Consider the following 12,533-nt stretch of genomic DNA (forward strand, 5'->3'; position numbering starts at 1 on the left):
AGTACATTATGGGGATGTCTAATATTGCATTAAAACTCAAGTCACTTAAGTTAGAGTTTGGTGATGACTTGCTCGTGTACTTGGTTTTGATCTAGCTTCCTACACACTTGGGGCCATTCAAAGTGAGCTATAACACTCAGAAGGACAACTGGTCTCTCAATGAGTTTATATCTCACTGTGTGCAAGAGAAAGAGAGACTACATAGAGATAAGACTGAAAGTGCTCATTTGATTATGACCTCTCAGAATAAGAAAAGACAGAACCATAAAAATGCTATGGAATAACTATTTGTGTTTTTCCTTAGAGAATGTGGAGTTATTCTGCAATACACTATGTTAGACAAACTTAGCTTGAAGGATGTTGTTGAACGATTAAACCAAACTCTTAAGGATATAGTGAGAAGTATGATTAGTCATTCTTCATTGATAGTGTCTCTTTGAGGGAAAGCTTTAATGACCACAATTTACATCTTTAATAAGATATCAAGTAAAGCAGTTAACAAAACCTCATATGTGTTTTGGACTGATAAAAGATAAGCTTAAAACACTTGAATATTTGAGGTTGTCCAGTTGAGGCGCAGCGTTATAGGCCACACGAAAGGAAACTTGACTCAAGAACAGTTAGCTACTATTTTGTTGGCTATGATGAACGTTCTCGGGACTATAAATTTTATAATCTTAATTCAAGACTTTTTTTTAGACAAGAAATACAAGATTTCTTGAGAAAGTTGATTTTGGGAAGGAAGAGAACATAATGAATGTTGTCTTCGAGGAAGAACCTATCATTGATGGTGAACAAGTTCTTCTGCTTATTACTATTCCAGGAATAACTTCGGTAATAAAAGATAATATTCAGAATATTTTTCCTAACAATATTCCAGAACAATACAACAATGATGTTCTCTTTCAAGCTCCTATAAAACAAATTCAACAACCTCAAAAGGTAGAAGTGTCATTAAGGAGATCAACTAGAAAGAAGAAATGCAATTCTTGATGATTATATTGTATTTCTTCAAGAACATGAGGATGGTATCGAGTTAACACAAGATGACCCATTGAACTTCTGTCAAACCATGAAAAGTTCTAACTCTCAAAAGTGGATCGATGTCATAAAGAGTGAGATGAAGTCTATGCATGATAATGACCTTTGGGATCTTGTCGAATTACCTGAAGGTGCGAAACCTATTGATTGCTAATGGATATTTAAAACCAATAGGGATTCGAAGAGTAATATTGACATATGTAAAGCTCGTCTAGTTGCTAAAGGCTTCACTCAGAAAGAAGACATTGATTATAAAGAAACCTTATCTCTAGTATCTTCGAAGGATTCTTTTAGAATATTATTGGCAGTAGTAGCTCATTTTGATTTAGAGCTACATCATATGGATGTTAAGATTACATTTCTAAATGGTGACATTAAAGAAACGATCTATATGGTGCAACTATAAAACTTTGTATCAGTTGGTTCAAAATCTATGGTATGCAAATTAAAGAAATTCATACATGGCCTTAAATAAGCTTCTCGTAAATGGAATCATAAGTTTCATCAAGTTATTAACTCGTATGGTTTTGAGACAAATAAAGTTGATAATTGCGTGTACCACATGTTCAGTGGGAGTAAATTTATATCCTTGGTATTATATGTCGATAATATACTGTTTGCGAGAAATGATATGAGACTATTGTATGAGACTAAGAGATTTATAACGAAGAATTTCGAAATGAAATATCTTTGGGAAGCTTATTTTGTATTAGGTATTCAGATACCAAGAGATTGCTCTAAAGGTATTCTAAGGTTGTAACAAGAAAGCTATATAGATAAAGTCCTAGATAGATTCGGCATGAAAGAAAGTAAATCAGGGGATCCCCTATATTTAAGGGAGATAAGTTTAGTCTCAAACAATACTTAAAAATGATCTTGAAAGTTACGATATGCAAAAGATTCCTTATGCATATGTTGTAGGAAGTCTAATGTATGCTCAAGTTTGCACAAGTCCCGACATAGCCTTTGTCGTGGAAGTTTTGGGAATATATTTGAGTAATCCTGTAATGCATAACTGGAAGCTAGTCAAACGTGTTATGTGTAACTTAAAGAGAACAAAGAAGTATATGCTCACTTATCAGAGATATGAGAGTTTAGAGATCATTGGGTACTCTAACTCCATTTTTTTGGATGTCTAGACAATAGACACTCCACCCCTGGATATGTGTTTATCTTGGCTAAAGGAGCTATCTCTTGGAAGTCTGCTAAACAGACGCTCATAGCTCCTTCAACCATGGTTGTGGAGTTCATGGTTTGTTTTGAAACATCACACCATGACATATGGTTGCAGGAATTTTGTCAGTGACTTACGTGTGGTTGATGGTACTAAAAGACCATCGAGAATTTATTGTGATAGTAAGTCCAAAGTTCTTTACTCCAACAATAATAGAAGTTTATAAAGTCAAAATTTATTGACATCACTTTTCTGGTTGTTAAAGAAAATTTTCAAAATAGACAAATTTCCATAGAACATATAAGGACAAATTTTTTGCTAGCTGATTTACTTACTAATGGTTTGGTACCTAAAGTATTTCATGAGCATATTGCTCATATGAGTATTGTTCCTTGAGATACCTTAGTTCAATGGGAGTCTATATGTTTTATGATATACTTTGGACATCATATATAATTTTATGCATAATAAAGTTCATGGTTTATTGTTCTATTTTGAACTTGTGTACTGTAACTATTGTGTTGCAATTAAAGATTTTGGATTGATCTCACTAAAGAATAAAGAATGACCAATTGAAATAGACATGTTTGAGATCACATTGCATGAAATTTTCATGTCACTCATCCATATTTGATCTATGTCATTAAGTATATTAATATTGTGATTATCGTGATCGAGTCACGTTTGAATGTGATGAAGGTCGCAATGATTTCATTGTTGATATATGAGATGAACAATATTGTATTAAAGAGAAGTTTAAATATAAATAGTATACAAATGCGCGCCTAAAGAATATGTGATATAATTATTTCAAGAAAAATATGAAGCTCAAGTGGGAGATTGTTAGAAATTCATAATTTCTAATTAAGGTGAGCATCATATATTTAATACAATTATATTGATTATTTATTTTGGGTTACAAAATAAGTGATCTAATTACTGACAACCTATAAGACTTCTGAAACTCGTAACAGATATAGACTTAATGAGTAAATACCCAAACAATTGACATATATGGGTTACAAAATAAGTAATCTAGTTAACGCATAAGAAACGCTTATGGTCTCAAATACACTAAATCACAAATATTTTTAACCTCTCCCCATCAAAAAGAAAATGAAGGTCTCAAAAGAAATTAAGAATTTGCTTGAGGAATGTCATCATACCAAAACTCTCTCAAAATGTATATCAAATGAGTAGACCAGAGAACATAGATTCAAGTATGATTTTGTATCATTATTTTATATTATATGTGATAATCATGAGATTTAAGATCCTATGATTGATATTTCATCAATCATCAGGAAATATCTCACAGTGACTACATATGAAGGAACATCTCAACCAACACGCAATGAATTGATCCATGATTTTAGTGAAGAACCACATGATGAGGTAGATGTTTGTCCAGAGGGTTATGAGTCTCGAAGGGATCTCCAAGATCCCTCACTATGTATCTAATATTGTAAATAATATGTTGGTCTAGTGGTGTAAAATCTCGTTAGATCCTCTTAGGAAAATTAAAATATCAAATGTTCAATTTCTAGGAGTAACACTTATTGAGAAGGGCAGTCATGCACCCTAAAAGAGATTAGTTTTTTACTCAAAATGGTGAGGAATGTCCTTCCTTAATAGTGCAAAAAAAAATGTATCTAATGTCACCATAAGTAAACATGCTCTTTTATAATGCAATTTGCTTATTTTTTTTAATTAAATAATATATATTTGTTAGCGTAGAAATAGTCTTGTGATGAACATTTATGTTTGAAAAAGAAAAATAAAAAATAATATTTTTATGTTATTTGATAAGATATAATAAAAGGGACATAAAACAAATCCATTGAGGGAATTTCATCCATTAAACAAATTCTTTATAGGAAACTTAGGGTTAGTTTGGGAGTTGGATTTTGGAGGGGAGGAAGGGAAAGAGAAGGCTTGAGAGCCATCTCACACGTGTATTTCATACCTCCTAAGCCTTCATTTTCCCTTCCTTCCCCTCCAAAATCCAACTCCCAAACTAGCCTTAGTTGTCTAGATGAACAAATCTACTTAGGAGTGCAGACCAATCCATGCTAAGCAGGAATTAATATTTTCACCCAACCCCCTCAATAAGACTACTTATGTTTAAGAACATTTACTATAAAGATGTTGAGCAAGGATCTTACCGCTCCACAAATTAATGGGAACCTTTGGTGTTATAAAAGCAAAAACATATGACTTGTAACCTAACTTCTCAGCCTTCTTCCATGGATCGGTGTCAGTGCTCTTTCATAGCGTCTTCATCTTCTCCTCCTCCAGTGTGTTAGTTACCATAAAAATGAGTATCAAACTCATTGTAACTATTCACTTTGATGTCTAATTTATATATTTTTATTTCTATTCAACTGTCTATATTTTCTGTAAGATTATAATTTATTTATATTATAATCTATTTATATTTTGAATAACTTAACTAAAAATGAATATAAGTTATTATGATTCATTTTTCGGTAAGGTAAAAACATTATTTTACAGTGTAAATTACAACAAAAAAAGATATGAAGTTGTTTTCTATGTTATGATTATTTTGGTTATTTTTTATACTATTTTAAAATTTTAATTTTTTTTAATATTTACCATTATATACTTTTATTATAATTTTATAAAATTTAACATGTGACAAAGGTTAAAATAATTAAAATAAAAACAATATAAAAGTCAATATCCATATTGAAAAACGATATAACACACAACAAAAATAAAAATTACTAAACTTGAATTAGACAATCCACAAAATAAATAGTTGAAAAATGATAAGATAGACAATAGAAGGAGATGTTAATAAAAAAAGAAGAAAGTGATATTGAAATTTGAATGATAAAATCAGAAATGAAATTAGTTGAATAAAGTAAGCAATAAAAATCAACTGAGCATAAAAGATATGTTATTTCTTCATATTTCTTTATTAAATAAAAGTTGTGTTTATAATCTGAATTGTCAATTATACTTATGCTAGAACTTGAAGTTTATTTTTTAAAAATAAGCAAAATCTATAATTTTCATTTATATCTAATGATGTAGTAACGGAAAACCTCATAAATTATAAGATATACTAAAATATTAAATGTTTGATTTTGTGAGTGACAATTATTTTCTAGTGTGAAGATATATTTAAGAGTAAATTACATTGATATTACTAAGTTTTAGTGTAATTACGGAAACCATGTATCACTTTTTTACATCTATACCCCAAAATTTATGTACTTACCTAACATTATCCACGTCTGCACGAAAACTAAGTGTAACTTTTTAAATAAAAAAATGTGATAAATACAATTAAGTTAAACAAAATATAGTATATTATAGAGACACGCCCAAATAATATACAAATCAATGTATTTTCATTATTTTTTGTTACAAAATGCATCAACAATTCTAAAGAGATATTGTTTAAATATATCGTAATGAATCAAAAATAATAAAACATTCATATATTATTTGAATTTGTCTCAATAATATATTGTTTAACTTAATTACACTCATCGACTTTTTTATTTAAAATATTACACTTATTTCTTATACCGAGATAATCAATATAATATAATATATATATATATATATAAATAAATAAATAAATTAGAGGATTTCGTAATGGTAAAAAAAAATGATTTATGTAATTTAACTAAAATTTAGGGGGAATATAAAAGATAATTTTTGGGATTTTCCAATTTTCATAAAACCCCTCGTGTCCTTCAATTTTACTTTGAAGTCACCGGGAAATCCGTTTATTCTTTCTCGCCCCATCATTGCCAGAAAACCCCATCTTCCAAGTGCATCCAGACCCGAATATAGTGCTGCGAATCGTGAAGGTTCCACTTCAATTTCCTTTCCCTTTTACTTCATTCCAATATCTATTTACTTATTTATCTGTTGTGAAAAATTAGCTTTTCCAATTCATGTCTTATGTGTCTTTTATGCAAGAGAAATGGAAATAGTGGCTAATTGTTGAGTTTCCCTTAAGGGATTGATCCATTTCAATTTTATAATATTACCCTTTGAATTTACTATACTGATGAAAGCTGTTAAAGTGTGTTTTACATGATTTTTGTTTTATGGTGCATTTTGTTTGTTGTTTTTCCTTTGAAGGATATTTTTATTGATTTAGTTGTTCTGCTATTTCAATATCAAGGTGTGAAGATGGTTATTATTTCTGGCATTGTGGATGTTGTGTTCCCCTAGAGGAACAAAAAAAAACTAATTTACTATGCTAATCATAATCAGGCTCCGGTTATTCGAACTTACACTTTTCTTGGGTGCAAACTTGAAACTAATTTGATTTCATTGCTAAACATTTGGTTTATAGGCTGAATTTTAAGTAATTAATAATAAAATTTTCGAGTTGAACATGCTTTAGTTTTTCGACGATGGTCTTAGCATGTTGTTTGATCTGTGTGAAAACCCATGGCATTTCCTAAAAGGTCGCGTAGCCGAAAATCGGGACGCGACAATCCGGAAATTGTCTGGACCAACATCGGGTTTTGGAGTCAATTTGAGGATACCTTGTGAAATGATATTTTCTTGGTTTGCTGATCACTGTGTGATTGTTATACTGAACAAGTTTGTGATTTGTAGACTGAAAGACTGATCTTTTATATTTTTGGGCTTTATGTGTTGGGAATCTTGGGTGCTGAGTTCAAGCTGAGAATGTCATCTATTCTAGGTCACTTATTCTTTGTCGGGTCTTCATGAGTAAGCTAGATTTTAGTAAGCTGAGAATGTCATATATGTTGCTAGGTTTGTTTTTTGTATAAATGTAAAACCTTTGGTTTTCGTGACACTTTCAACTATCTTTTAAACATTTCCTTTTCTTTTATGCTTGTAGCATCAGATTGCTTTCATTAATGCTTTTTTGTCTAATCTTTTAATTTTATTCATTGGTCTTTGATTACAAAGCTCTTAGGTCAGTAAAGATGCTTTCTTTTGAAAGTGATCTTGAAATGGGAAAATGTGGAAAACATATTTTCTTATTTAGGTTGCATTTGATGAACAATGATTTGGTGACGACTTCCACAGATAAAAGTTCGTCACTGTCTCTGTGATGGGGTGATGACCCTATTAATTTAGGAGTTGGGTAATGCTTGTTGTTTTGATATTTTTCCATTCCCCTTGAGGACTGTGTAGGAGTATTTCAGCGATGAAGGTTGGTTACACATAGAAGTTGCTCTTTGGATGTATTATACTTGTTTTCTTGTTTATTTAGTAGTTTGTGGCTTTATTCATGTTCAATTATGATTCTCGCTTCATAAGTTTCTATTATGTGTCTATGTTTGCTAGTTTTTTATATTTATTCTAGTTATTATACATACCAGGTTCCTATTCACATCCAGAAACTGCTCTTGTCTCACCATGGATAGACGCATGAGAACTACCAGGCCCGTAGACTCGTCTTCTTCTTCCATCACTGGCACCAGGACTACCACCATAACCATTGAAAACTCTGACCCGTCATCCTCTTCCTCTCAGCTCGAACAGCAGCAGCCAGAAGTCCTTTTCCTCCCCCTCAATCGCAGAAAGAAGGTCTCATGGAAAGAGGGCACCGTAGACAATGAGTTCATGCAGAAGAAGAGCTCCAAGAAGTGCTGTATCTTCCATAAAGATAAGCCCTTTGATGAAGATGATAGTGATGAAGATGATGTTCCAGATCACTCTGATAAGCATGGTCATGATCACAGTGAAAATGGCTGTTGTTCTAAGAATAATGATGAGGCTGGTTCAAGCAATTAGGTTCTGATCGATCAAAACAGTGACTTATGAAGGGAAAAACAGATGTGGAAAAACTTTCCAGCTCCACCGATGCTGGAGTTTTATGTGACTTAGTAAATGAAATTTCTTTGTTGAATTTTTGCTAAGCTTGAATTTTTTTCTGCTGTTTTTTTAAACTTGAGTATTGATTACAGTAATTCCACCGATTCTACTGTGGTAGAGTTTTATGTATGTTGAACAACAAGCTTGTAGTTTCACAAATCTCTTTGAGGAAAATACAAAGATCTTTCTTTGTTCTATGTGCTTTTATTTCTAATGATTAACTGGTTTTTATACTGTTTATTTGTTAAGCAGCTATTATTGTTGTAATGATATAAATGTCAATATTCCAGCAATTATTTTTCCTCTACATAGAGGCAAACCATCATTAGGTTTGTGAAGAAATAGGGAATGGAGACTGTAGCCGAAAGAGGGAAATGGGGAGAATTGAAAGTTGAGGTTAGTCTAACCTTTGACACTGCAAAATTGTATGCAGGCTGGTACTCAAGATCAAAACAAATTTTCCCACTGTGGAAACTCTGTTTTCCTGACATTAAGTACTTCTTATTACTAATGAATGGATTAAAACAGAAACTCTCTTTTCCTGACATTTTTATTACAAATGGATGCAACTTAACAGAAAGAACACTTCATATGAAAGGATGATTGCATATGCAAACACCCTTTCCAAACAGGTCGTGACTAGAATACTACATTGTGATGCCTCTCACTTCTGAGCTAGCAAGCTCATTGTTTAGCCACATAAATCAGATCTTTAAATGGCCAAGAAAATGAAAATAAACTTGCATCTAGGTTCTATTGAAGAAAAGAACACTGCAATCACTCCCAAAATGCTGTGAGTCCAACTCCTATATTCAGATAAAAGTCTGATGTTTCAACAAAATATCACGGCAGCAAGAAATTTTATTACAAAAGAAAATAACTACACAGAGAAAACATATCATATTAAAAGGTATAAAGAAGACCTTTCCAATTTTTGTGCATGGCTAGACCGGCCTCTTATGATGTCTCTCACTTCTTAGTAGGTAAGCTCATAATTTTGCACGTAATTTTCTAACCTTTAACACCGTCGTCACATAAATCAGATCTTTGAAGCGGTCAAGATAACGAAAATAAGCATGCCTACAAGCTCTGTTGAAGAAAATATTACTGCAAACCCCTGAAAATCCTGCTGCAAATCCAACTCCCAATCCCATATAAAAACTCGATGTTTCGATGAAACTTCCATCACCGTGTCCAACAGAAGCACTCTCCAACAAGTCTTTCCCCTTCGTGCAATTATTGGTCACAGGCGGACCACAAAGTTCAGGATTACCTGTGTAGCTAAGTGCTTCGAAGCTCTGAAGTTGAGTGCTTGTGGGAATTCTGCCGGATAAGTCGTTGAATGATAGATTCAGGAAACTGAGAAAGGACAAATCAGATAAGCTCAGAGGGATTTCACCAGAAATGTTGTTTAATGATAAATCAAGTGATTCTAACAATTTCATACTCCCCATTTCTTTTGGTATCTCTCCAGAAATATGGTTTCTAGACAAGTTCAAAAACCTCAGAGCATATAGCTTGGAGATTTCGGGTGGAATAGTTCCAGACAGCATATTACTTGAAAGATCAATCATTCTCACTAGTATAAGGTTGTCTCTGTACTCTAATTCATCTCCTTTGGGAACTAAAACAAGACTTTCTCTATAGTTGTCATAGTTGAAGTCAAAGCCATAGTAATACTTTAAAGGGTTAGCATAAAAGTCATCTTCACCAGCCATTGCCTTCAAGTTATCCAAACAACCTGGAATGGTTCCTGACAGGATATTATCGGCAAGATCCAACACGATAAGGGAAGAAATTTGACACATCTTTTGACTAATACTGCCTTCGAGCTTATTGGATCTTAGACGAAGAACCATTAGATATTGTAGTTCCCACATCCAAGCTGGTATTGAGTCAGAAAGTTGGTTGTTACCCATGTCAACGAATTTCAACATTGAACAGTTTTGCATAGCTGAAGGAATATATCCAGAAAAGTCATTACCATCTAAAAGCAATGACTCAAGTGCAGACAAGTATCCAATGGAACTTGGAATTTCACCAGACAAATTGTTTTTGCCCAAGTTCAAATGCATTAAAGCCTGCCAATGCACCCAACACTGACCGAGATCACCAGACAAGATGTTATTCGAAACATCAAGCACGGTTAACTTAGTAATAGCACTCATCTTTCCACAGAAAAAGGGAGAAATTGGTCCAGAAATTGAGTTATTGGCAATATTCAGCACTTCAACATTTACTGACACACTTGGCAATCGACCAGTGAATAAATTATAACTCAAATTTATGATGCTGGAATTTAGGAAGACATTAGATAGGTCTCCACTTATCAAATTGTTAGACAGATCCAGGTATTCAATTTGCAAAGTCCAATTCCAGAACCAACTTGGAGCCAAGTCGGAGATACCTGCCGCAGACATTGTCAACACCTTGAGGGAACTTTGTGTTTTTATCCATGCTGGAAACTTTGGTCCTACTCTGCAGGAACTCAGTAAAACATATTCAAGTTGAAAAGGGGGCACCCAACTGGAATGGATTCTGAGAAACAGGTTTGTTGAAGACAATCGCAGTTCCTTTAACTTCGAAAATTTTAGAAGATTTGATTCTTTTATTGGTCCTTCCAACATATTAGACGAAACGTCCAATGTCACTAAATTTGAGAGAATTCCTAGACTTACTGGCATACCACCGGTTAGTGAATTAGCTCCAAGATTCAATACCTGCAGGTTTCTGAGGAATCCTAAACTCTTCGGAATACTCCCATTAAGTTGATTGTGGCCCAGATTTAAAGTCCTCAACGATGATAAATTTAAAAATGATGATGGAATTGGACCAGTGATGGTATTGTTACTGAGATCAAGAACTTCAAGATGCTTGAGCTTGCCTAACGAATCCGGAAGTGCCCCACTGAGTTGGTTGCCCTGTAGGTCTAGAGTTCTTAAGTTCTGAAGGCTTGATATCATTTGAGGGATTCCGCCTTGTAGAAAGTTACTACGCAAATCAAGTTTTACAAGAGTTTTACTGAGATTGAATAGCCATGAAGGAATTTGTTGATTGAGATTGTTATTTGAAAGATGAAGGACCTGGAGATATGTGAAGTTGGCTTTCCCATTTGTTGGTGTTAAGTTATTAATTTGGCAGTTTTCCAAGTGCAGTTCTGAAAGGGAAGGAAGTGTACCTAACACTTGAATCCAATCAAATTCTTCATGAAGATCTACACCACTCAAATCAAGGTATTCTAAGGAAGAAAGTGTAGATATCCAGTCAAGGTTATCCACCTTAAGAGCATAATTGTATGCAAGATTAAGGTGCTGCAAGTTTGAGAGATTTGCTAGCTGGTGAGGGATTAGTCCCATGAACCCACTTAAGCTAAGGTCTAGGTATCTTAAACTCTCCATTGAACCAAGGAAGTTTGGTATTCGAGTTCGGACAAAATAATTTAAACTTAAATCCAAGCGAATCAAAGATTTTAGTTCCAGCAAGGAAGGACTAATCTCACCACGCAACTCCATGTAAGTAGAGTCCAGAGGTGTGCTAAGATTGATTTCCATGACTTGACCGGTGATGTTGTTGCATCGAATTCCTTCCCATTTACAACAATCTTCACCAGACCATGATGAGAGCCTGTTTGAAGGGTCTGATAGTCCATGTTTGAAGGTGAGGAGCACATTTCTTTCTTTCTCATTGCAAGTCCTTGTTGCATTGCATGCACTGAAATGGAGAATTGTTACAAGGGACAGAATCAAGAGAACAATTTGAGTTGCATATGGGGCTGCCATGGTAATGCAGTAGCACTGGAGTATGGAGAAAAAGGTTCACTGATGGTGCAAAGTTGGTTTTTAGTACTAGTGCTTATTGCTCATCATAGTAGGATTTGTACTTGATTTTTATTTGACCAATAAGGACAGTCCAAAATCATATAAGGAAAATTGAGGACCTAGCAGCCTTTCACAACTTTGAACTTTATATCTAAGCTTTAGTTGGTCTTCCATTTTTATCCCACTAACCTTAGTGGAGTAAAACCAAATTTCAAGTTTGGACACTCCTATAAGGCTATAACAACTAAATGGTGAGTGGAATGTCTCAAATATTTCCAAATATTGCAGAAGAATTTGATTATTTGGGTATTTAGAATGCCTTTTCAGCAAGTCGAGGAATGCATAATGTGAGACATTCTTGTCAACACAATATCCATAAAGCACCTCACCAACCCATTAGTGCAAGTAGTGTTTCTTGCCTGTGGTTATGATATTCAAGATTTTAGAATTTTATATTCCGGTTTTCAATTTAATCTAAAAGAAAAAATGTATGCATTACATTAATAATGTATGAGTTTTATATATTGTCAATATATCATTTATCATCATTTATGTTTAATCATAATTTAATATTGAGCCTTCCATTCATTGATTGGAAATTTTGACACCATAAAGTCTATTTTGTAGACCAATACCATTATTGAGTATAGATAATA

General features: G+C 33.3%; 2 protein-coding genes across 4 annotated transcripts; one reads left to right on the forward strand and one right to left on the reverse strand.

Annotated features, from left to right (window-relative positions):
* On the forward strand, positions 5,906–8,256 carry LOC109325806 (type 1 phosphatases regulator ypi1-like). 3 transcript variants are annotated; one of them, XR_002105188.1, is made up of 3 exons: positions 5,906–6,063; positions 7,564–8,185; positions 8,229–8,256. XR_002105188.1 is itself a non-coding variant. In XM_019558375.1 (2 exons), exon 2 carries the CDS (start codon positions 7,601–7,603, stop codon positions 7,976–7,978), a length of 378 nt encoding a protein of 125 aa, XP_019413920.1. In that variant the 5' UTR covers positions 5,906–6,063; positions 7,548–7,600; the 3' UTR covers positions 7,979–8,160. The 3 variants fall into 3 exon arrangements, 2 of the variants coding, with proteins under 2 accessions (XP_019413920.1, XP_019413921.1); XM_019558375.1 differs by lacking the exon at positions 8,229–8,256 and having other exon boundaries at positions 7,548–8,160; XM_019558376.1 differs by lacking the exon at positions 8,229–8,256 and having other exon boundaries at positions 7,582–8,160.
* Positions 8,837–12,258, reverse strand: LOC109325805 (LRR receptor-like serine/threonine-protein kinase GSO2). Its single transcript, XM_019558374.1, has one exon. It carries the CDS (start codon positions 11,836–11,838, stop codon positions 9,049–9,051), a length of 2,790 nt encoding a protein of 929 aa, XP_019413919.1. The 5' UTR covers positions 11,839–12,258; the 3' UTR covers positions 8,837–9,048.

Source organism: Lupinus angustifolius, chromosome LG13, assembly GCF_001865875.1.
Source record: "Lupinus angustifolius cultivar Tanjil chromosome LG13, LupAngTanjil_v1.0, whole genome shotgun sequence".
In the NCBI taxonomy this organism is placed as follows: Eukaryota; Viridiplantae; Streptophyta; class Magnoliopsida; order Fabales; family Fabaceae; genus Lupinus; species Lupinus angustifolius.